Below are 27,417 nucleotides of genomic sequence, written 5' to 3' on the forward strand. Positions count from 1 at the left end.
TTTTTTGCTTTAATTACAAACGTTACTAGATTCTTTCACAGTTTTGTGTAAAATCATAACCAAAATAATTAGAAGTAAAAAAAATAAATTAGGTAATAAAATTATTTTACTTCTAAAGGATGAAGATTCTTTGAAGATGAAGTGGGTGTTTGAAAATTACTTTATACACTTCCTAAGAAACCTCCTCTAAACGTACCAACAAACACAGACTTCTCCGGTTTCACGCCTGTATTTTTTTCAAAATAAAACCCAGTGTTTTCTATTGCTTAAAAAAAAAGACTTTGTGTTCCTGCTTGCACTGAGAAGACAATCTTGGTTGCTTTTGAAACTTGGCACATGTAGGTGTTTGGTGCCACAACTCATTGTTAGAAGGACAAAGGGAAACTATTCAGTGGTTAGCAAGCCTTTGTTAAAGATCACTAAGGTGTGAAATACACCTTAGGCCATATTTACATCTCATATTGAGATTTTACCACAGCTGGTAAGTATTCTTGTTTCGCTCAAACACCAAGGAAATTATTTTCTGCAGAAAGGAAATTATTGTTTATAGGTTGAGGTAAAACAATAATAAAGAAAATAGGTCATTTCATCCACATCAATCATTGGAAAAAAAAAAGTTATACAACTATAAGCAAAGGAAGAAATTACCTTAAAATACTAGGTACATAGTTAAAAGCTTTAAATGTGAAAGCTCGATTTTGGTAAATATAATTATCTTTTAAATCTGGATATTTTAAGTCATCATTTAGAGATCGTAGGAAATACAATAATACCTTTAATTCAAAACCTAAAACCAAAAGCTTTATTCATGTGCAGCTTTCACCATGCATTAGATACAAATGCATATCTGTTGGCAAGCATATTTGTTAGTTAACATTAGCATATCTTGAAATTACCATAAATAGATGGCTACTTTATTCAGAAAACAGGATGGTGTGAGTCTTTCATCTGTTGTGCATTGTGCATTTTCTTAACACTAGCACCGTTCTGAGTTCACAGGTTTAAAACAGGAAAGCTAGGGTAATGCGTTCGTTCCCATGTCTTAATAACCATCTAAACCTATAAAGTGCAATCTCTATACTGTTTAATCCTTTAAAAGGCATATGTCTACTGATAATCCTGCTAATAACATGTCCTACATGTCCGACAGTGCTCCCTGCATTTTAGTGATTCACCTTTTGTTAAAACTATAAGAAAACAAAAACTATTAAGAAATGAAAACATGATAAAAGTTGGATGATCTAATAATGCTTTCAACATGATTTTTTTTTCTTTTTCCATCTTTTCAATGTGGTACTCGTTTTGCAAAAGTGATTTAGGGCCTGGGATTACAGATGTCCTTGGATTTGTGGACTAAAGCTATTTATTTCCCAAAGATGTGCCCTAGCCCTCCCAACACATTCTCACAGCTTCCCATCTCACTTAGAGCACTCTTACCAGCATACTCAAGCATCCCTTCCAATTTACCAACCGCAGTCAATCAGAGCATCGGCATAAGATAGTTTTGCTTCTCTATGCAACCCTGAAAAAGTTTGGAAAAAGTTTAAAAAACAGATTGTTTTACCCCAGAATACCAGTCTTCACAATGTACAAATAAAAAGAAATAAAATGAGTCTTAAATGTGTATTAATGTATGTATGTTTCAAGAGAAGACTACATTTATTTAAGTACCATAAGATAACATCTCACAACTTAAAACTTTAAATAGTTTATATTTGTCACTTACTTACATCTCAAGCTTTTTACGCTAAAATTTTAGATATGTCTGTCCTATATATTCCAATTTTGGCTGGTACACATTAAGAGATGGTTGAGAATTCAAAGAGGCTTCTACATTAATTTAGGAGGGTAAAGACTAGTCTAAGACCCCAAAGACTTCTGTCAAAAGTCTAGTAAAAAACACTGAAGTGCATTAGGAAAACACATTTTAGAGCTATACGCCACACTATATATATATAATCAAAATAAGATTATATAAGCCCCAAACATACTTTTGTTGTTGCTTTTTCAATCTATTTCAGTATGAAGCCTGGTAAAAAAAACACAGAGCAAATGTCAGCCAGCTGTAATTCAAAAAAGATAACTCAAGGACCCAACAACAGAGGCACTCAGCAAAAACAGAGGGAAATAAGTATATAGGTTAAGACTTTAAAGACAGTACCAGAACTCATCCACCAAATTATGTCTATGAAGCTCTGTGTTTTTCACCAACCCTTACTTCCCACACAGTTTTATCTGAAATGAAACAACCAACAAGGAAACCCTCAGACTCTTGGCCTGTCACGCCCAACAGCCCCGCCGAGTTAACTTGCTAATTGATTGGGAGGATGACATTCTGCCCCAGCTCCACGTCAAGACCAGTTACATTTGATGCCCTCTCTTCCCACTTGTGTGGCGGCTCTCCACACGCAACCCTGCGCCAGTGGTGCCGCACACTGCTGTCAGGACGTGCCAGCAGGCTGCTGCAGCCGCCTCACTGCACTTTCGCATTGCATTACTTCTGCTTTTCTAACTTTTCCACTTCTGAGCACCATCAATTATGCACTAGAATAACAGAGCCCTGGCTGGGCGATGTAACATAAAGGCCGATTATAACTGTAAATAATTTAAGCACCTGCGTGCCATGTTCCTTTTACCAGTGATATGAACTTAGTGCCAGAAATGTACAGTTAGGGCAAGCTGTGCTTCCTAATGTACCGACGACCCCCTGTTTGCTGATGAAGGTTATTCAACCTGGGAGCTACTGTCATCGCCAGACGTTGTGGGGTAACCATGAAGAAAAGAGGTCCACATCAAAAATGTATATGTATCTATATCAGGGAGACACTATTCTAACCTCCCAAATTTAGGATTTCACAAAGACCTAAACCACGCTTAAGACATCTTTGAGAAATAAGTAATTATGTGAAAACTCTGAAAAGGTAGAACTTAAATCTCAATCTATACAAAAATTTCACCCTGACTACAAAACAGAATTCCTTCCTGTCTCCCTTTCAGAGACCTTTTAGATTTAATATGTAGTGTCCGCATGATATGGTCAAATTTGACCATAAATATCTGGTTTTCAGATGTCAAAAGCTTGACTTAAATGAATACTTGTCGACAAAGAGCGCTTGCGGTAAATGAGTCATACTCATCATCAAAGGATTAAAAAAATTTGAGAAAATTGTTACGGAGGCACGTTCGTCCATCCTTCTTTGATATTTTTTAAATTCGGCTATAAACAGACTCCATCATGAGCACGACAAACGCTGAGATCACTGCCGTTACCAAAAGAACTATGGCTGCCGACCTCATTTTTCCTATGTGCGTGCGAAGGTTTGCATGCCCAGCTTGACTGTGAGATCGCAAACGGCTTTTAATATTTCATTGGGCCCAAAGCACTGAGCGTGCTCAAATCTAATACAAGGAAATGCTTTATCTCGTTCTTCACAGACTAATACCCCTCCTCAAAAAGAAATTCCATGAAGATACACCAAGTTTGTAACAAGCACAGCATACTACTTTGCTTTTTTCCTACAGTTTTGACCGTTACAAGAAACAAAAAAACTTCTCCTTTTAATAAAATCTCTCACATACTGAGACACATTAGTGTCTTCCAGATCATATTGCTCCTCATTATTTCCTATGGTTCTGTTTTGTACAGCATATGACTGGATCACTGATACAGATATTAATTCATTAACTTCTACTCAGCAATCGTTTTAGACTTTAGGTAATAATACAACACTTCCTATTTGATCGATTATACTTACTTTGGCATATCTCATAAACTGGATATCTATGCTGCTCTATGAAAATCTGGGAGTGCCACAGATGTTTGTATATTCATTTGTTTTATTAACTGATGTTAGCAATACATCACGTCACTCATCTATTTCAGAACGTAATAACAAAAATAATATATTGCATACATTTCATCATTATTACATTGAGAACAACTGGAATAAATACAGTATTTGCTTAAGAATTGCCGCAACATTTGTTTTTAAGACTTCTGAATGTCATTCTTATTAGCTTTCTAAATACAAACGGTATTGTGATGTTTTAACTAAAACACAAGAAGACTGTTTCATCTCATTTTTATGACTCTTTATTCGGCCCAAACTTCTGCTTTCTCTATTTTCGCAGTTTTTTAATTAAACAAAATCAAAACAACAAACAACAAAACAAAATAACGTTCTAAAAAAATAAAATCACAGGCACTTTTGATCTATTGGTTTCCACTCTAAATAAACGAGTGGCAAATACTCTCACAAATACAAATTTCGTATTTCCATTATGTTAAACATGAAAATACGAAATAGCGGCCCAGACTGAAATTTTCTCGTAGTGTGAATAGTGTGATACCTATGAGCAACTTCATGATTTGTCCGTGTAATCTTCATACTTCCTCTTTGTTACTGATACCAACCATAGATCACAATAAGAATTGATGTTTAAAACTTTTAAACACATTTTTTTCTAAGCAGATGTGAAAAGCGATGTGGCAGGTTACTGTGCAAAACACAGTAGTGCAGTTTTTTCAAGAGAGACCAGCCACAAAGGCTAATATGTATCCTGAAATTTAAACCAAAGATTAGTTCAAAATCATGCATCTTGTACACAATGTGCCAGTTATTCACAAATGTGGATTTATTGACTAGATAAAATGGTATCTTCTCTAATGGTAAAATTTTTGAAAGTCTTTAAAATATTTTTGAAGCTTTGCATGGAACAATCAGTGTCACTCATAAAGCATAGTTCTAGTAACATACCCGCAGAAACAATTAAGACTACAGCACAGATTTAACACAAAATCCTACTAACATGCTATACTTTAAAAACTCATTTCATTGAAATTTTTTATTATTTCATTACAATCCATATCAATAGAACATCAACTATAAATCACAATTTCAATGATGTCCTATGTATGGAAGCAAGTAATTATGAGTATAAAATGATACTACAATGAAATAGTGAATCTTTCTGCTCTCTGTGTTTTGGATATTTTTTAATATAATAAACATGAAAGTGAGAGTAAAAAATGTAGCCATTCCATTTAATTTAGTGGTACTAATTCTTTCAGTATTCGAACAAAAAATGTGTGAAGAAGAAAATCCTACAGTTGCTTCGGATCACAACACTTAAACTTCAGGCTATAAAATAATAAAAGGTAATTTGAATTACACAGGTTAACAAAATGAAAAAGTACATTAAAAACATGAATACCTTTCTTTTACAGCCATTATCCTCATACAAGATTATCATACTCTTTTCTGAAGTGTATCATTTTCCATCTGTAGGTCTCCTTTTACCCTGCTGAGCTCAATTTGGATCAGAAAATCTACGGGTGGTTGAAAAGATATAATTTTAGGAGTTGCACAGTGTATAGGAACAAGTGCAAGTTTGAACACGATTCTAGGAAAACTATGAAACTGAATCTGTGTCAAACTACCACACATTTTAATTACATTGAATTTAAACATTTCCGCAGATAAGAAACAGGTATTTAGGATTTTCCATATGACAAATAAGCATTTGTTCAACACATACAGTTATCGTTTTCATGACACTATAATCTGTAATTCTAACATAACTGATTCACAAATTACATTCTTCATTCTTCACTTTGTTTGGCTTGTTTGAAACCAAACTTACCTTCCGCAGCCAAAATAACTCAACTAGATTTTTTTTCCATCTTTTTATTTGTGTTTTAGAAAAAGGCTCAATGCAAAGATGATTTAACCAGACGATTTTGGTTTAAAAAAAGCTTCTTTCTGTTACATCCTCAAAAATCTGAGGCCAAACTACAACATACTGAAGAAACGCTTTAGAAAATGGCTGCCGATTTTCCATTTTGTTTTTCTTCTATTGAGCAAAGGCTGCAGCTTTTCTGTGGCCGCCATATTGTTTCAATCATAGACGTGTTTTTGCGCCATAAATGGGAACGACTCTTCTCGTCTTGCTGACTGGCTGTGAATTTAGGCTACCTTGACCATCTGGATCGGCAAGAAGCTGCCAACATTAAGCAACCATCACTTTGCAGCAATAACTGTGAATTACCCTCAAAAACAGAACACACAGAGAACCTCAGCAGGCATTCTAAAGCACAGAACTTATTAAAAAATTTAAAGGGCCAGTAATCCACGATTACTAGGAAGAAAGCTTCAGCTGCTGCTGTTTATGAAGTAGACTGAAGAGAAGTGAGAATAAGGACCGAGAAAAGGGCAGGTTATACAAACATTGCCCCATCTGACAACAAGTCTGTCACTAAGTCGTATTTTATCAGCTTAAACTTCCCCGACTGAATTCCCAGGATATTTCCTTTAAAAACCTACTAATACTTTCTTTTTTGTTTCTTTTTCCTCAATCAACCCATAATGAAGGACCCAAAATGTAAGTATGTGCTTATTCCTTAAGAAAACATGGAAAAGCCATCACCCCAGGCAACGGCTATCCCCTATATTTACTTGAAAGGCTTAATGCACATTAGGACTCTTCTAAAGACTTATTTATCTCATTAAGCTTTAAACTGATTAATATGAATGCACATTTAGCCCCATGGTTACTTAAGAAATGATGGAGGAGGGTGACAGATTTCAGCGGAAGCATTTTGTGTTTAAATCGGGTGATGACTTTTAAAGCCTTTTAGTGTATGTTTGGCAAATAGCTTCAGAAAAGCACTTGAAAACACAAGAGTTTACAAAGAGCCCTGGATTTTGTTTTAAAACATACATGTAAGATGTCAGCTAAGAAAGTAGCCATCGAGGTATGGTAGTATTTCAGCTAGTTTGCATTACAAAATACTCTAACGGTAATGTCGAATTATAAAGTCAACTTAAAGGTACAAGCAGAAAAACTGACAGCTTTGATTCTTAAATAATCATTTTTGCAAAAATGGCCAGTATTAAACAGTAGACGGTACTGACTGTCATATTAAAGAATTAAAAACAAATTATCTCAGTGGCTTTGTAAATAGGCCTAAAGAATGAAATGGAATAGTTGTGAATAAGGTAATAAAAGAAAGAAAACTCCTATTACAAAAAAATCTATTTCCCTTCCCAGCACAACAGGAAATGTGTTGAATCAGTTCCAGTCAGAGCAGGAAATTGATTAACATTAATCTCACTTAGAATTTGCAGAGAAAATTAAGGCTGTAATTGCTGTTTAGGTCAGTTAAAAGTTGATGGTGCTTTAACATAGGTATTCCAATCCCATTTTAAAATTCTGTGGCTTGTGTTCCATAGGTAGAAGTAAAAAGTGCAAAATCTGAGGATAAATAACAAATTCGCCTATTAATATTAATCAATAACAAATAACCTATTTAAAATGATATCAATACATGACTGGGTAATTTGGTTAACAAATTAGCATTACAAACTAAAAAAAAGACACTATTTGGAATCTCCAGAATTTACACACACGTGTGAATAAGTTTTATCTTGGTTGTCTCTACTTTAACAAAAGACAAGTGCATCACTCTCTTTAACTAAAAATATACAAACACGTCATTTTAAAAACCTAGGAGCAGCGACATTAAAGCTATGCTTCTGCAGGACAACCTCCGAAGCTTATTAATTCAAACGCGCGCTAACCTTATCAGCGTGTCACCGAGGTGAGCGAAGAGAGATAACAAAATTAACTTCTCACTGTTACACCTTTGGCAGCGTTCGGTGCATCAATGCTACTTGAACCTCAGTGGGAACTGGAGAAAAAAAGGATCTGCAACTTGCTGGGGTTAATCCTCCAACAGTACCTCTTAACAGGAACCCAGGCTTTTAAGATGACACCTTTAATGCCAAGTGTTAACTGAGACAGGCAGCTACATGTATCTTTTAACTCCAAGCCGTGCAAGAGGGCAGCCAATGTTTTTCACTCCGCTCTCCAAAGTTTCTGTTGCGCTGCGTAAGCCTTTGCCCTTCTTTGTAGGTTTCCTTTCCCTCCACATTGAGCATTTACAAGTTCAACTGTGCTCCCTGTTTAATTTCCCCTCTCTCTTTCTTCTCCTTTAACACATGCATACTTTCAGCCCCAGCTATGGAGTGCTGACTAAGAGAGGAACAATAGGAGCCTTTCAAGTCGGCAGCGCTGGCTCTGAGAAGGGCTGAGCTCAGGGACCCAGTCAATATTTACTGCAGTTTGATGCGGCTGTTTTGTGTCTCTTTCCAAGCGGAACCTACCAGCAGGGAGCTGTAAGAGGCTGCCCGGCTTTTTCAGGGGCAGGAAAAAATGAGGGTAAACACAGCTCAAGCACACACACACAAAAAAAAGCAAAACTCCAAATAATAACAAGAGGAAGGAGCTAAATCAAGTTACAGCACGTTGAAAAGTGTCTCCCCTCCCCACAAGATTCGAAATGCAAGGCAGGACAGAAAGAAAGTACAAGCTTATTATGGTCAACTGAGATGAGGACGCATGGGGGGTGGGATGGTCAAAGAAAGCATTGTGGAGGCCTTTTCAAGTCTTCAACTTTCCTGTGGTAGTTCTCTGCGGTTTGCTAAAAGGCTATCATTGTGAAGAATACTTCCCCCTTTTTGTCATCAAAAGTGTTTGAATAGCATGATAGAAAGTTGTGAAATTGAAGAATAAAACCTCAAAAGACAAACAGAATACAGTCTTAGAATGATGGCATAGGCAGGTTGAAAGGGATACATGTGGAGTATGATGCCCTTATTTCACACTTTTCAGTCATTAATTACTGATATGAAAACATGAAGATTAAGTCATTTAAATACTATTTTTATTAATATAAAGTGCACTTCACATACAGCTACATAAGGTCAGGCGAGAAACTACAGCCATGCTGTACACTCCAGATCAATGCTCAGACCAGACTATTTGGTACAAGTTACATGCCACCTAAAATTTTTAATCTGTGAGAATGACATTCTTAAACCGTGTTTCTGCCTTCCATTATAATCTCAATATTTCTTTGACTTGCGAGAGGAACACATCTTTGAAATGCACTTCATATATAATGTTTAAAAAGAAAAAAAAATCTTTAAAAAGATTTTTGAAGGTATCTATTATCCCAAAATAGCTAATAAAGGAAGATTCTAAACTTATAAAGGAGTAACATAAAAGACACAAAGGCTGTATTCACATTATTTCTCTGTTTATAAACATATAGACATCTGAAACATTTACAGGCACACAAGCTCACATCGTTTCTGAGACAAGTGTTTCTAAAATGTTCGAGTCTCTGATGAAATAGGCAATTTCAGCACAACGGGAGTCCTGTGATTGACAGCTTTGACTGTGCTTTTAGAGAAGAAAATCAAAACCTTGATGACATTTGCCAACAGAAACCATAGACTACTCTCCACATTCATCATTTTCCACTTGCTTCCTACATTTACCCACCAAAACTAACTACTTGCCTGTCAGATCATTTCCTTAAAGGCTAATCTATTAGGTATCAGGTTTCAGTGCACTTCAGGTGCTGTAGTTGGGGGCTAAACTTCAATAGCACACCCTGTGTTTAAACACTTAACTAAGGTTCCAAAGCAGTTCAGACTTTATCCAATTCTCATCAGTTCAGACATACATTATTTTTCCCTGGTCTGAATACATGTACCAAAGCTCAACAAATTAATGTTGATGCCATAAACATCTAAACTATGAACTATGGTCTATCAAAATTAAGACTATTCGTATTCCATTTCACATGCCTTCCAAACAGAAGAGGCATTTTTCACACATGTTGCTTTATTAATAATAATTATTATTATAATAATTAATAATTGCTTACACTTATATAGCATTTTTCTGGAGTACAATTAAGTGCAACTTCAATTCACAATGAGCTAGTGAACATGAAAACTTCTTAACAGTTCATAGTATTAAATGGCACTAAATTACCTGACCATGTAAAACATGCAATGATAGCAGTATTTTTTTAGATTGCCCACAGCTGAACTGCTTCTCAGAGATATTCAGGAATTCATGAAGAACAAAGAAAAACTTAGGAATCACTTTGGTTAACAGAATAAGAAAAGTAAATCAGTTAATGTCCAAAAAACGTGTTACAAATTATCACTTCAGATAATGGAATAATCATTTGGAAACAAAGTTCAAAATATATGGTATTAGACGTGACTCACATTTTCTGTAACTTCTTTAGTATTATTGAAAGATTTGGCCCTGTATTTTAAAAAATGTTAATTGCATAACCATGCAGAATCTAAAAATTCAGTGATCTGTATTCCAAGCTAAACACATTGAAGCTGTGGCATAACCAATTAACTCATGCATTTTATAATGTCCTGTACTTCATGCAACTGTGTGTGTATGTGGTCTCTTTAATAAATGTGGTATGGACAATTAAATTATTTGGTTTCACTGAAATGAAAATGCATCTGAGTATAACAGCTTACCTGCACTAATTTCACTAACAAATACAATATAGATTCAGTCCTACGTAAGATTCACTAACTCTATCAAAATTGAAACCACTGATGGAGATTTTATGTACAATAAAAAATATATATATAATGCCATTTTGGGAGAAATAGAAAAGAAAATGTTAATGTTAGATTGTGAATAACATACTCAGTTAAGTGATAAAAGTTTAGGTTTCTGTTTATTATCAGCTATTAATGCTTATATAGAATGTCCTTACTCTGGTTTTGCTTTGATATGTTTAAGAGATAGAAGAAATGCAGAAGTTGACAGTAAAATCTAAAACGCTTATGACACCATTTTAAGATATCATCAGGGGTCAGTGGTTAAGGCTCTGGTGTCATACCTAAAAAGTAGTGGTTTCAGTTTGTGGGTGGTAGGGCATACAGGTATCATACCCTTGAGCAAGATAATTCATGTACTTGTTCCAGTAACTTACCCAACTGTATAAAATGGTACAAAAATGAAATTCACTTTGGATAAAACAGTCAGCCAAATAACTACTAATCGTGGATGTTACCAATTCTGATTCATCCATCCATTTTCGAACCGCAGGGTCGCGGGGTTGTTGAAGCCTATCCTGAAAGCAACGGGTGCAAGGCAGGATTATCCTTGGTGGGACACCTGTCCATCGCAGGGCACAGGCACACAAGCACACAGGCACAGACACGCACACACACACCAGGGCCAACCAGGAGCCCATTAACCTACCAGCATGTTTTCTAGTATGCGGGGGGAAACCAGAGCACCTGGAGTAAACTCACAAGAACACGGGGAGGACATACAAACTCCATACAGATAGCACACCAAGAACTGAACCCAGGGCCCCAGCGCTGGGAGGTAGCAATGCTAATCACAGCCCCACTGCGCTGCCCATTACTTCAAGAAAGCCACTAAATATGGCTTAAATACAGTCTCGGTAACCTCGTTTCCCAATCTTAGTAGACATAAAAATAATATCATTCTGATGTACCATTTATGCAGATCGTATATGAATTTCATTATTTAATGACATTCTGCAGCTAGACCTGATCACTCCAGCTTGCCGCAGTTAAAAGGATCTTTGATAGCTCCGACCCTTACCAGGAAGAAACGGTTTTCTGACAAAGGAAGAACAGATATTTCTTCCCTCTCACATGTGAACAAGAGTGCACCTTAAGGGTCAGCCATGAGTACTGCTGCTTTCACACGTACAAACTATAAAAGGTGTTAGCATTCACTTAGGATCGACACTGCTTCTTGAACACTCACCCATGTAACACTAATCCAGTACCCTCTGGTAAACCAAAAGATACTTTATTAATCTTGCACTTTTTAAAATAATTAAGTATAATACTAGTGGTAAAAATCTGTTCAACACTGCACTAGTCAGAGTAGTTTAGATGACAGTAAAGGATTATTCATGGGCGATGATTACAAACATAGGTATTTATATTGCTCAGATGACTTTAGTACACACTGGGATAACAAACCCAATAAGGATCTAATTACATTCTCATGTGAGAGCTTTATCCGTATCAACATATTTAACGTTAAGCGGGCAAGTTCAGAAAAATCCATCTCTCTTTAATGAACTCCGAAGAAAGCTATGGTGGCACAGCTTTTTAGGAACATATAATATCCAATAGTTTTTATTTTTATTTCACATACAATATAACATATTGTAAAAGGTATTTCCCTTTAACTTACAAAGCCTTTTTAAAGCCTTCTAATTCAACGGTTCAGCTTACCATGCTAGTACAAAGTGCTGATCTCTAATAAGTCGGGCCGATTAGTCCTTGCTAATGAACTCTTCCCATTGCCTCCTTTGATCCCCGCAGTGAGAGCACATTAACCAGAAAAACAGAGGAGACCCGGCTGTGCACCAGTAAAGAAAAAAGACTTTGGGGAGCAGAAAAGTAAGGATCAGGAAAAGAAAAGAAGGGAGAGTGCTGGGGTTTGGGGAACCAAACAAATATGTTGCCGAAAAAGCCAGCATGTGTGTCATAAACATGCATAAGAAACAAAACCCAATTTGTCAAGTTCATTTCCTCACTGATCTGTCCAACAACAATGACAGGAGTACATCATTAGTTTTCATTGTTCACCCTTAATTAGCTCAGTACTAGACCTTTTTGCCTTTTCCTCCCTTCATATACCAAAACAGAACTGCACTTGCCATGTAGGATTAATTATAGAAACCTCTATAAAGAAAACCCCTTAAGAGTGTCAAAAAAATGATTCTGTGTGTCAGCTAGTAGTAGACTAGAATGTATACACCTTTCAAAGGGAAAAGGATTCCGTTACACAGAAACAAATTGTCTTAAATTCCCCAAGAAACACGTCCAAAATAAGATTCCTACAGAAATATAAATGGATTCTAGATGAATATGTACAGATGGACAAAAAAGCCTGCAATAAATTAAACCCACCTGTTATGATTTGTAACACTGTACTTATACAAGGGAAGGCGATAAGCAAATAAATTACTTTTGAAGCTATTTACCAAAAGATGAATTTCCTGATTTCTCTGCTTGGATTCCAAACTGACAAAATATACTGAATTTTAGATGGTGTTCTTTTGTACTACCATACCAATATCCATGTGTAATACCTGGTTTAACATAAGTAGCCTAAGCTGTTTCTTCTAGTAAACGAAATTCTGCAATGCTAAAAATTACCTAGTAAAGTTTTTGCAAATGTTGTCAAATACATCTAAACTGTATTTAGATGAAAACATATTGAAAAGAAACTTAACGGCTCATTACTTATATTCCCAGAGCTTAAACTAAAGGGAAAAAATTGGACCAACCTACTTTAAAGGGGGTTATAAAAAATACTAACAAAATGTAATCGGTTTTCAGTGCTAAAAATAAAACTATTAAATCCTAACCACAGACTCTCAGATGAAGTATCTGAAAACTACACAATGGCTTACCCCTAACATTAAAGTGTAATTTCTGTAAAGTCACAATCAATTACTGTTAACTTTTCTGCCCATTTCCCAAAGAATAGACCTTGTACATGCAAGTCTTTCTCACAAATATACACAGCTGGGGCCAGGACTCCTGAAGTACTAATTGTATTCATTCATTTTCTCAGCCCAGCATGGAGCTATGTGATTGCTAGGTCCATAGCAACAGAGAGAGAAAGAGAAAAGCTCATCTTTATCTGTACCTTGCTAGCAGGAAACAGGACTCCTTGGCAAGGAGAAAAGCAATCCCTTCATTAAGGGCATTTTCAATATTCAATGGGGGAAAAAAATCAGGAGAGTAATTAACCAGTTAACTCAGAACCCCCCTTGGGGGGTACAGGGTTAGAAAATAACCTGAATAGTAACGTAACTGCCAGTTCACATTTGGATAGATGATAAAGCTTGATAATGAAGTATTCAGCTTTTCCTGTAATTCCTAGTTAATAAATGTCTTGATACTAATACGTTCTAGTTTTTTGTGATCTTTTGTAGGGGGCAGTGAAGGTGGAAGAGAGATCACTATCCTTCTTGTTTCAAGGGTGGATAAAAGGCTGCTCACAGAAAGTGATACTCTTTTAAATACTAATGCAGTGACTAAGTGCATTTTCTTATTCCAACCCACCTACGTTCCATAATGTAGTTGTAAATCCAACTTGGATAGGAATTTCAGGCAGAGAGAGAGAGCATAACTACATACTTTTTCTACGCACTGATGCCTTAAGGGTAAAAAGGCAAATAAGGCTTTGTGAAGGCTTATATGCAAAGAAGTCATTTGCTCCACACTAACATCCATCTGAAAACCTGTTTTACAAGACGTGCCTTGATATAATTAAAAATTAAAATGCAGATGACTATGACAAATAACTGCACCTCTTTATTTTTTACAGATCACCAAGTCTGAAGCACCTATCTCCTGACTACCTCAATACATTTTTTGCTGGTATGTATGATTACCTTAGCTTCTTACTTCCAACTAGTTAAGAGAAATGTCAGCACATCTGGATCAAATCATCTCTTTCACAGAACAGTTATTCTAGGCCCTTCTGCCCGTCAGAGTTGAAATCTTGTCACATTGACAGAATGTTTATCAGCATTAAAGATTTGAAGTATGGAAGCACTGCTTTGTGTTTGTACTTCAGGACAACTTTTAAAAATCCCAAACACCTGAAGTGTAAGAGAGATGTCAACAGACAATCATAATAAAAATATCTAACAGGAGTGTGGAAAACAAGAATTCATTGAACACTAGCTCTAAAGTAAATCTGTGTTTAAGTACAATTTCAAAGGACGGACAAAAAACTTTTGGAATTCAAACTGAACTGCAAAGGAACTCACTATGTTCCACATCATATGACATGTTCTTAAATTAAAATATTATTTTAAAAAAATACAAATACATTTCTAAAGAAACAATGGGGAGAAAGGTCTTAGCTTTACAGTTGTCACTAAAAATAATTCAGAGTTCAACCAGCAAAGCGCTGTACCAAAAATAATTAACATAATTATGTTGTATATAATAGTTTATTTCCTGATGTTATATAATCAAACTAATGTTTTTTAATCACAAACATTGTATACATGACATTGAATGTGAAAATTATTCATCTAACCCCAACCAACAATTTTAATTTTATAACACGGAAATCAATGTAATTTGTTCAAATATTTTTTTTAAATGTACCTTGTGCGCAATGTGCAATGGACACATAGTAAGCAGGTAAGAATTATGTTATATATTTTCACATCTTTTGTTATGTCGATCATATAAATACCCGAGACTTCATAAATAACTAAAAATTAAGTTTTACATTACATTTTTATCGGATTATGTATAATATAGAGTTATGTGAGAATAACGCAGAAAAAAATGACATAACATACATTTGATAAATCCATTAATATGATGAAAACTTTCCGTCCAAATCCTATTCTCGGAAAACATTTTTGTTTGAAGATTCCATCAAAAGTGGTATATTCTTAATTAAACCTGAACACTTAGTTTCATGTAAAGTTTTTTATACCTCGTTATTCTCAACTGAGAACACCAAAATTGTGTTCGCATGGAGAAACCGAGATACGTCTCTATAAAAACTATGGGATCAACTTAGATTTTCAACGTACAGCAAGTTCAAAAGTTTCAATTTGACCTATATTTTCACGCAGGCAATACACTGAATGCTTATTTCACGTGGTTCCTTAAACCAGAGTTTTATTAAGGAGACGGGTTCCCTCCCAAAAAAAGTAATATAATTTCTATCAGTGTTAAAGGGTTTAAAACAGTTTACCAATGCGAATTTCCAAACTTGTTGCTCCAGTAAAACAATTACACTCTTCTTTTGTCCAACAAAATCAGACGGAATCCTACAACCAAGCTATAACGGTTTAATAGATGGATATACTGTATAATCCATATACTTCTTCTTTTCACACGATACATTGTATCTTGCAAGACTTTGCACCTGTAAACATATACTTCGCAATTTAGTCTCTAAAAACGAGAAGCACGTTGTGTACTCCATCCAAGTCACTGATAATCACTACTCCAATACTCGAAATTGCAACAGTGAATATAGAGGTCCAGCAAAACAGTTTTTTGACCACGTTTATCCAAAGATCATGCAAATAGTATTACCGTTTTTGCCTCGGTTATAAAAATCTGGGTCCGTATTCACGGGAAAATGTCAATCCCTCTGTGTTTAAAGCCCCTAATATTAAAGAGTTCCTTTAAATTTAAAAGCTTTGAGCTTTCCTTATGTATCAAAATCTGTAGCTATAGGAAAGTTCTCACCAGACAGAAAGATCTATAAAACCATGACCTGCGACAAAAATCAATGCGTTGATGTCCGACAGAGAGCGGCGTTTGGTTTATTGTGCGGAGATAAAGGTCGCAAGACATTTCTTTCTGGGTTCAGATTCAGCGAGAAGTAAGGATAATTGAAATGATCATTTATAAGCTGTGCTCTCTGGTAATAAATAAGATATTTAAACAGATGCGTAGCGAGCGTATACCGTGAACCAGTTGCGATGGTGAAGTGTAACTACCATCGATGTGTCGTTTTTCACAATATTCGTATCCAAATCCTAAACATTCAGTCATGCCTCCAAGTTGCCGTGATGTATACTCTCTATTAAGAGGACTAAAGCCATTTATGAGAAAGTGATTTAAAATAAAAACGCCCGCGTGTACTCATCGAGAGTGTGACTGTTGATTTGTGTTGTATGACACATTTAAGGATAAACCAGTTGACTAAAGGAAAGAGCAGTGACTAATCAAAATCTGCAATGTTGATATAATATGGTGAATTTGTATTCTTAGCCTTAATCTTCACTCATATACATACAGTATAAGGCAGTCATGTACACAAAAAAGTAAAACAGCATCATTGTAACTACTACATATCTGTATATCTGTTTGTTATGAGCTACTCATACTGTACATCAGAAATGTAATGTGTGTACATCGACGTTAAACTGCGCAGTACTGCAATCCAAAAACGATAGATTAATGATGTACAAAACTGGTCTAAATCTGCTAAATCTGAATTTAAGATGTTATTAGTATAAATTACATGCTGAAGAGCGTGTAAATAGCTGTATGTCTTGAATTAAAATTAGATCCTGCAATTTCCAATTCCAAAAATGAAAATGAGTCATCCTGCACTCGGTATCATTTCACGTACACTGTTGAACTTAAGGGATACTGCACGCAAAACTGTCTTGTACTCAAAGTCTCTTTTTTAATCAAAGGCGATGTGTGCAGTTTTTAATGAATAAACGGATATCTGCTTACAATAGTCAGTCTACTAGTCAAAACAAAATGTACCACCAAACTATTTTTTAAGTTCCATGTCACACGCGGAAAGTTCCTGTCCCGTCGCCCTTCAAGGCCTGTGCCTGAGAGATGGTGACTTACCTGGGATTGGTGCTGTTCCAGTAGACGGCATAGCGGTCAGCAACCACCTTGGAGCCAGGCTCCTGACTAATTGCACACATCCAAAGGATCAGAAAAACGAAAATAAGCATCTCCACATGCAACATCACTACTCAACTTCGATCCGCAATCCTCTTCAATGCTAACTCGCAGTCTGGCGTTCTGTGAAGGAACAACTTTCTTCAGGACAGAAAAAACCTATTTGACATTTGTTTGCCTTTTGTTTTTTCTGTGTTTAAATAATTGCATGTGGCTGGATTCTGGGGGAATCTGCAGTTTGTAGGTGCGTATCAGATTTGATCAGAACACTCTTGAGGTGGGGGCGCGCCGAGTGGCTACTGTGGCTTGCAAACACAGTTCTGTGTAATACGTGCGTAAAAAAAAATGCAAATCAGAAAATACACAATTTAATAAAGTCAATGCTGTTTGGGAAGCGAAGATGTTGCTTCCAGTCGAAAATCCCAATATGCTCACGTATTCATAGCAACAAGCGCATCAATTACGGACGATTCCAGTTTGTATGAAGGGATTAAATCTCAAAATACCCCCCCAACAAAACCAAGACGCAAAAAAATGACCCAGTTACATTAAGAGGAAGAGAAATAAATAATTATAAAATCCAAAACAGTGCAGCAAAAAGAAGAACAAAACTCCTTGATTTCCCAGTTCTGCATGCAGGTAGGTATATTGCTAAACCCACTCAATTTGTGTAAGAAGCCGCCAGAGGAGTTTAGTCCGAAAACGTAGCAATGAAAAGCAGTTTTAGAAAACCTGAGTTAACATCTGAAGTCCATCACCTCTGATTTGTCTCTCAACTTGGATCGCAATCTGAACAGAAACCCACGAGGCAAAGTGCTGTTCATAAAGCAGTTTTTCAGCCTTTTTTTTCCTGAGGAGTAAAGGAGCTGTTTCCTCACTCAGCGCTGTCTTCAAACTGTCAAGGATGAGAGGGAGAAAACTCCTTTTCCGAGCGAGAAGCGATAGGTCTGTTCGTGTGCTTTATGACAGAAGACCCGTTTGTAAATCCCGGATCTGAATGCGGGTAGTCCCAGAGCAGCATCCGATATATAAGGAATAGCGAAATCAAACGCGGATCATGTGCTATTTCGTGCTGTTTAGTTAGACGAAATGAGAAGGTTAGAGCAAAGGCAGCCACTCGCCGGCTACGTGAGTGGGTTCGGTTTCAGCCCCTCACTGGACGGTCTCATTGGCTTGAACAGTGAAGGGGGCGTTTCGCTGATAAAAACGAGAAACCCCTCCTCCAACCTAAACTAATTCAATTACTGAAAAGAGAGCTGAAAGCTCATTCCCACCAGAGGAGCTCGCTGGTTAGGATAGGGATCAATGCATTTGCCAACAGATTAACCTGATAAACGTAAAATTTAATTACCTTGTGTACTAACACAGTATTATCTGTTTCATATGCCATTGTACAGTGCAGAAACACAGCTCTTGTCTGATCATATTGTGTGTTCTTTTTTTTTTACAAACCAGAAACATAAACGGTTTAGAAATGTTTGGCCGACTGATGCAAATCCGAGATCCTTGATTTTCTTTACAAAACGCTTTCGGTTATTTCGTGTTGCTCTTGACAAAAATCATGAGCCAAATAGAAACTAAGCTGGCTTTGGAGGGACTCATGTTTCACAAGCACATAAGGTCCCCTCAATACTTCGCTATCCATCTGAGTTTTTGCAATACACCTTAAGGACCTCATGGACACTTCTGCCTCTCTTATACAGACTGTCTTTTGTTATTAAAACGCAGGGTCTTTGTTAAGCCTTGGCTGCATTGTGACTTTTAACTTTACACGTTTCTCCTCAAAACTTTTTATTGAAGAAAATGGCGTGGCTTCAAATCATTACCACCCTTACAAAAATAACTTGGGATTCACGTTGCTGCTCTTGAAGGCGGTAAGTATTAACGATGACCAGGAAGATTCACAATATCTGAATGTGAGTTGTTAAGTGTTGTGTAATTCAGTGAGTTAAAATCGCGTGATAATGTATTAAACTGATTGTTAAAAGTAAATGACTAATGGTATATTTTACATATTTATGATGTGTAGAGTAACCAGTAGTTTCATATATAAGGGGTTTATCCTCCTTTTATTTGTTATAGGGACAAAATAATGAATTTAAACTAATTTAATACCTAACTTTTCATTATATGTAGTATTTTAATACATCTACTACCAGATGTTGTGGTTAAATATATTTTTTATGTTGTCTTACATCATTGGAATGGTACAATAATTCATATCTTATATATATATAATGTACATTAATCCTAAAACAGCTGTGTTATGTCTTTTATGGCCTGCAATATTTTGAAATAATCACAAGTGAGGCTATAGCATTTATTTTGTACAGATTTGACGGTTACGTGTAAGGATTTGTAAGTTTCCTCATAAAAAGTATAAACAGGGAATAAAAAATACACCAGTTTAAATTTAAATTTTATGGTTCATTATTTATACTTTGTCCTATTTTTTCACGCTACATGATATATCATTTTAAAAATTCATCGTGTTATTGTTGTAACTTAACTAAATTAAATTTACACCAAACTTCAAACAGCAAACATGAAGACATAGTGCAAGATTCTGACAAAACGTACTTTTACAATACTGAACAATTAAAAAATATATAATTTGTCTTAAACGAAGTCCACGTTTTTCACCGTTTTGAATGGAAACCTGGGAAGTATTAATAAAACCGACATCACCTGTTGAAAACCGCTGGATTTTTTTTCTACGAATTTCTGAAAGGAAATCTGTAAAGACTCTATTACCAATTTAATAATCTTCTTCGACCTTTTTTTACGAAATCATTAGTTTTTGTTCCTTCCATGAAATGCGCGGTATAGTACTATAAGAGATGTAATCGTATCTCTTATAAAACACTAGTAAGAAACAGAAGATCAGTACTTATACATAGAACTATCCAAGTAAACAAGGCGATCCTTAAGAAAATGACACACAATAATACATATACAGATAATGCAAATGCATATTAAATTACACTATGTAGCATGTTGTTATTGTGGTTTTGATAGACAAATGATCTTGTATTTCGAAGCATTATCTCAAAAGACTTCGAAAGCGCCCAGACTCCACCTAGTGGAGACAAAAACAACACATCTCCTTAAAGGCGCACTCACGGCTGATGTTTGACGGGCCAACCGAATACTAATAAAGTGAGTGATTTTACGCCATGTGTTGTCTTTAACGACATAACAGAGTAAATATTTGGGGAAAATTCCTTGCATTTTAATTCAGGTAGTTTATTTTATTTTCAAAACCTCTTAGCTCTTTTCTGAGTTCGCATCAACTGACACTTGTAGCTGCCCGTTTGTACGAGAATCCCTAGAAAAAAATCCTTATAAAATAAATATTGCGTGCTTTCCTATATATTTTGGAAGAATTTAATAGCCTAGCAAGATCTCTGCTGTCAGTAATGCTCCGATTCCCAGTATTTTATGAACACGGGCATCTTGGAGAATCACTAACTGTACATCCCTGTTTTGGGGCTGGTATTGCAACAACACCCGAGTCAGGAGAGAAAATGTTTTGCAAATTTTGACAGACGTCTTGGCCGACGAAACAATTGTTTGTGTAGAGTATCTGTTTAAAAGGGCTGGGTTTGTTTTCCAGTTATTTCAGTATGAGATGCAAAGGGGATTTTTGAATTCCAGAACTGGGAGCGGGTCCAATGTTAATTTCTAATCCTGAACAGTTTAGTGAACTGCTGGGAAAGTTATATTACGTTCCTCATCCTATAATCGCACTGGCAGAAATTGTTGTTCTGATCTTCTGGTTCAAAGGGTGCCATGCTGTTAACCGAGCTAAAACAGTCAGGCTCCATTAGAAGAGTAGAAATACGTGCAGGGCATTTATCTCAAGTCATCTGCGGGGAAATTTAGCATACAATGTCTCATCTCAAATCCCACTGCACATGCAGTTTTTCTCAGCTTTGTTCTGTATTTTTTAAATTTCATTTTTAAAATATTTACATGGCATATATTTTCAGTTTTTCAGAGAGGTTTCATGGTCTAATACGAATCCTGGATTAATTTGCAGTCCTCTTGTATCACTGCAATAATGTACTACTTTAAAAACGAACATACTCCAGATACTAATTGATAATGGGAATATATTGAGACATTCGGTATGTGCCCATTTGCTGTCGCTTAATCATTGAAGTATGTTTTTTTTTAAGTTAGAGACGTCGATAAAATGCCAAGTGTCACCATTACCGGATTCTTAAATCTCATTAACAAAAAGGATGATTTTATACAGTTAAACCAGGTAAATAGCTCCAAAAGTGAAAATAATGTGTACAAATCAATCAAGTCCAAATTAACAAAAGTAATGAACTTCCATCATTTTAAACGTGGATACCTTATGTTTATTTTTGTAACTATCTGTACCCTAATTTAAAAAGCAGCTAAACGTGGTGCCGTTTTTATTTTCAAAAGAGACTTAAAGGTTTCCTTCATTACACTTTATCTCATTTTATTTTTCCACAGATTTATGAAGACTGAATGGTGGTTTAATCTTGAAGAAGGAACTTGTGCCTTTTAAGAACCTTAGGTAGTTTTTTTTTTGTTCAAGTGTGGATCCTGAATACATTATTTTGAATAGCTTTGCAAAAAATATCCTATATGTATTTTCTAGAGTGGCATGGTGGAGTTACCACAGCTGCCTCACAGCTCTTGGCCCCTGGGTTTGAGTCTGACGTGGGGTGCCTTCTGTACGGAGTTTGCATCCACTCTCTGTGTTGGCTAGGTTAATTGGTGTCTAGCAGTTGTCCCTTCATGTGTGTCCTGTGCTTCCTGAATAGCTACTAAGCTGCTGTGACACCAGGAATTATCAACTTGCTGATAATGCATAATTCTATTTACTTTATTGCATATTTCATTGTGTCTTGTGTTGCATATATAAAGTGACCTTTATGTTGCTATTGAAAGTTAGATTGTGGATGTACAGAATTAATGTGTATACTCCCTCTGCATCTAATGCCTTATTACTTTTTATTATTTTATATTATGTAAGTATGGATCCTGCCTGCATTCAAGTCACTTTTAGGTACTCTTATGCCAAGATAAATGAGGATATCCTCACACATTAAAATGACAAGGACCTAGCCCTAGGTACATGTCTTATCATAAGATACTCAAAAGCAAAAAAATACAGTACACATGTCTGTATAGATCTTTATGCGTGCCTGTCCCACAAACACAAAATTGTGGGACAACATTTTAGATAAGTAATTTTGATGGCCTGGAGTATTTTTTTTCCTCTTTATTTCTAATTTCTTTTGGTGTGGTTTTGGTAGATTATTAAAATAAAATAGAAAAGTGAAATTTCTGAGGTTTTGACACGTCCTAAAAATCGTGAATGCAATAGCAGCTTTCTACAGTAAAACAATATCCATGGAGTAGCATATTATATGGTTAGGATTCGTCTATCTTTCTGGAGATTTCAAACATAACAATGTCCTACCAAATATTTTCAGCTTTTTATGTCTCTGGAGCAATAGGTTATGGACATTGTACATTGATTGAACTTTGAAAGTCAAAGTTTATCCATAACCTCAGTGTTCATCTTGCAATTATATTCTTTTCCAAGATAAACAACCACACTGTTCATCTGACCTGCAACTCTTGAGCACTCTCCTGCACTCCACGAGCTTATGAATCACAGCAGGACATGCGATACTTCCGTTTTACAAATGAAAGTAGAACCCTTTCATACTAGGATCACTGTGGTATCCCATATCAAGGTAATATTATACCTTTTTCCTCTATGTCACTGTGCAACTTTTATTGCCAAAGCAAACTGACACAGCAGACTTGTTAGACATGTGTGTAATAGTATTTGAATAATCATTACAAAAATATTTTTTTATCTTATATTTTCCTCTCACACCAAGAAATGTTGACTATTTAATTGCTGGATGGCAAGCTGATTATCAGCTGTTAATTAACAACAGATAGAGAATTTATACTCACTAACAAACATGAAACTCTATATTGTTTGTAATGTATTTGAATAGACCCAGCTGCTATTCATAACAGTATACTTAACGGACTCATTTACAAAAGCTGTTTGAATACATGCATTTAAGTGGTCATTAGAAAATAGCTGACTTTTTCTTGTGTGGTACTGTCAGGATGCCAATAAGACTACCTGTGTAGAGTGAGTTATAGACTTTGTAGGCTTTAATACTTAGTGTGTTTGAAGTTGATGTTTTGATTGTAAACTAAAGCTTGCTTACTGGCCAATGCTAATTTTTATAGTAACATCACACAGGCCAGCTTCCTGTGTAAATTCACCATGTGAATAAGGACACTTGGCAGAAGTGATATTCCATGCCGTAACAGTTAATTCTGCTTCTTTACTAGAAGGTGAAAGAAGCTTCTGTTGACTGTTGAGGTCTGAAGTACTGCCAAGAAACAAATTACAAACTCTGACAAAAAATTCCACTGTGCTACTCTGTGATCAACAGACCACCAAATAGAGTTAACAGCTTACAGTCAATACAGTGAACCAGATGGATTTAATGTCCACAGGAAAATCCCTTCTGAAACTAAAATATAGCACTCTCAGAATTATAACTAGGGAATAAATGCACAAACAAGGTGGAGTGAAGTATTAGATTTTTGGCAACATCACAAGTCCTTCCTTTGCAAAAGGTGGTGATCACCTAGAAAGTCAATTTCTCCACATTTATATACAACAAATAAGATGTTCTTCCAAAATGATTATTTCTGGTGGGAAATCACAGTTATCAGTGACATAAAACTTTGATCAATAGTAAAAATAGGTCAAATGGATTCTCTGTATGTTTTAGGTAACCAAAGATATTGGTACATATTGCTGGTATAATATTTGGTGGGGGAAAGGTTATATTCTAAGTAAAGAAAACATTGTTGGAGAAATTATATTTTTTGTTAATATGGAATAATAATAATGATTTCTACCTTTGAATGAAATACATCAGTGTTATAGCTAATTACACGCACAGCCTGATTGAACACCTTATCCAACAGAGTAAATATTCATCTTCTATATGTTATTATTGAAGGAATAGGAGGCTTTTTGTCAGAACATGAATTATTTGCTAATCAGGGCTGGAGATCAAGGTTGGTGATGTCAATAGATCCATGCAGCAGTGGAAATGTATAATGTAGCTGTTGATATACTCAGATATATCCAAACTCAAACAATACATAGAATTCTGTATAAGGAATACCTACACCATTGTGTAAACTCATTGAGAAAAAACATATGAGACCCATGGAGGCGAATTAAGCAAACAAGCTGGTTACATACAGCAGGATGTACACAAAGGTCATGACACCCCCCACCACCACCAACTGAGTAATATGATGTGTTGGGCATCCTTGAGCAGCAAAGACAGCTTGAGGAGGACAGGCATGGATTCCAGAAGGGTCTAAGGCATGTGCAGCCAGATTCCATCTCATTCTTGGAACAGGGTGTCAGTTCAGTTGTGATTGTGACAAGAGTAATGGTGTGTGGGATTGAACTGCATGTTCTACCATTTGTTGTGTTGCTGTGGTTGTTCTGGCCAAGGAGGGAGATGGACGTCTGTCTTGTGCTTCCCAAGCCAATCACGAATTGCCTGCAACCAAAAGAGACTCTGTCTTGACTGGGCTCCCCTAAACGTTTGGCCAGTGAGTTTATAAATCTATGCATTTATTCTTGTAAATACAATAGAAACACATTATTGTTTAATCATTTTTTAGTGATTTCAGTTTACATGAATTGCCATTTTATATTATTTAAAACTGAAGGATAATTTAATTTCACTTTTCTTCAACAGAATATAATTATACATAAAACAGATAATTTGACATTATTCTTACAATTAAATATGGATTTGTTTTGTCAACTGTACTTCTTGCTTTTGTTTAGTATCAGAGAGCTGTTATTGCCCAGCATCTCAAGTATATTTTAAAATTGAAAAACATTCTCAATTTAGTAAACACTTCAAGAGAGAAGAAAGGAGACTAGATTACACTGTTATTCTGAATACCCCAGCAGCCATGTTGCACACTTAAATCCCAAGATGTCCCTTGTAAACTGAATGATCTAAAATTTCATTACTTATAAAAATATAAATTGGCCAGAAATATATTATTCATTTCTCCTTGATGTTTTTTGAAATATGCTGCTTTACTTGTATTATTTGCTTTTATCATAACCTCTTTGTACCATTTTGTAAACAGTAGGTTTCGAATGTCTGAACTGTACCGCTTAACAGGAATACATGTAGTCACACTCCAGCGTTAAGAGAGTAATGCACAATGTTGTGTATAAGTATCAACCATCCCCCCACAAACATGCTTCATGCCATGTGAGCATACTTCCCAACTATAAATTTAACCTTTATATGTAGAATCTACATACTATTCCAAGTAGTACATTTACATATACTACTTGAAAACATTTTTTAAAATCCTATAAATGTTAAATAAATGAAATTGACAGTGAAAACAGGTTACATTTGATTTCTTGATTATTAGACACCTTTGCTGCTGCAGCCCCAGATCAGCTTAGGTGTACATGAATTGTTTGAATGGACACAGACTTGGTGAAATGGTATATCCCTGTGTTCAGTGAAAGTGGTGTAACATGTAGATAATTTCCCTCAGGTATGTCAAGGCTGTCAAGCTGCAACTCTTAGTGATCCAACAAAGCTGCTATTAAGACCGAGGAGCTTTTTGAACAAGTCAGGGATAAAGTGGTGGTGGAAGCACGGAGCAGGACAAGGGTACAAGAACATTTCAAAGCCTCTGAATATCCCTCTCAGCACAGTCAACATTGGTATCGCAGCACCCGAACACTACCCAGATCAGATCACCTTCCCACACTGAGTACCCAGGTAAGCACGAAGCTGGTTTAGAATGTCACTTTGTGGCCAGCAATGACCTCGACAGATCTGCCAAGTTCTGCACCCGAGATGGGAGTCAGTGCCCGCATATCCACAATATTATTTAACAGCCATTGTTGAAAATAAACTCATCTTAAATCACTTTTGAGATATACTGCATACATGAGCCACTTGTGGTCAGATGGGACAAAAATTGACGTTTTTGGTATAAATTCAAAGCGTTACGTCTGCACTAAGCCCAATACAGCATAAAAACAAGTCAACACAGATCACCGCAAGTGTCAAGCATGATCGTGACTGCTTTATGTTATGGTGGATGCCTCCTGTCAGCTGGGTTTGGGAAGCTTGTCAAGAGCGAGGGGGAAATGATACAAAGCATATGCAAATCCCAGAGAACAACCTGCTTGAGGCAGTCCAAGAAAATCCAAGACAAATGGGATAAAATTTACATTATTTCATAGTGAATGGTCCTTGGGTATCCCAGTCAAAGTCCTCACCTTGATACAATACAAAATATACATTTCAAAGACTTGAGATTTGCAGTCCATCATTGATCCCCAGCTAACTTGTCAGAATTGAAGCAATTGTACCAGGAGGAATGGGCACACATTACACTGTCCCATTGTGTAGCGCTGGTAGAGACCTATCCAAAAATGCAGATAGTATTAACTGCCAAAGGTGCTTCCACCAGGTATTGACCTTGGGAGCTACATACATTTGCAATCATTAAAGTTCAGTTTGAATATCTTCTTTGTAGAAATGGTTTTGTAGAAATCCTCCCCATCGTGTCACAGTGTTCAGTTTAGCTGCATTCTTTGAATGAAAAAGTTTGTTTGAAAACCTGTGCATATGTTACACAAAAAGTGACAATACGAGTCACCACCATAAGCTTAACAACAAGACTGAAAAAAATGTTAAGCGTCATTTTTAGAATTTTTTTTTCAGTGCTTTGGTCTGTTAATGGAGCTGCTTGCGATAGATGTGAGCACTTTCAATGCACACTGCAACGTAGGTAAAATCACTCTAGTCATGGACCAATCAAATGTAATAAAGTGCTTTTTCATAATCTTGCCAGCTATGAAACACACAACAATTGGTGTTCCAAGCATTTTCTTGATTTAGAGAGGCCACTTATCCCATTGTTTGGCACAGATATGTTATGGCTTCTAGTCAAGCATGCCAGAATATAGAGTGTCCTTGGGCACAATGCCTGTCATACCATTTAT

At 36.0% G+C, this 27,417-nt stretch overlaps 1 protein-coding gene and 1 long non-coding RNA gene across 3 annotated transcripts in view; one reads left to right on the forward strand and one right to left on the reverse strand.

The window, feature by feature from the left end:
• The window catches only part of LOC102683228 (ephrin-A5), a 110,006-nt gene extending 91,580 nt beyond the window's left edge, over positions 1-18,426 (reverse strand). Inside the window, exon 1 of one of the 2 annotated variants that reach the window (XM_015368803.2) lies at positions 17,253-18,426. In XM_015368803.2, the coding sequence (XP_015224289.1) occupies positions 17,253-17,377 (125 nt within the window). In that variant the 5' untranslated portion in view covers positions 17,378-18,426. The remainder of the gene's footprint in view (positions 1-17,252) is intronic. The other variant, XM_006626865.3, reaches the window with a different exon arrangement.
• Positions 18,427-18,573: 147 nt separating this feature from the next.
• LOC107079785 (uncharacterized) lies at positions 18,574-27,159 on the forward strand. The gene is made up of 3 exons (XR_001480703.2): positions 18,574-19,183; positions 21,801-24,971; positions 25,953-27,159. It is a non-coding gene; the product is annotated as an uncharacterized lncRNA (long non-coding RNA).
• Positions 27,160-27,417: the final 258 nt, after the last annotated feature.

This window comes from Lepisosteus oculatus, chromosome 3 (genome assembly GCF_040954835.1).
Source record: "Lepisosteus oculatus isolate fLepOcu1 chromosome 3, fLepOcu1.hap2, whole genome shotgun sequence".
In the NCBI taxonomy this organism is placed as follows: Eukaryota; Metazoa; Chordata; class Actinopteri; order Semionotiformes; family Lepisosteidae; genus Lepisosteus; species Lepisosteus oculatus.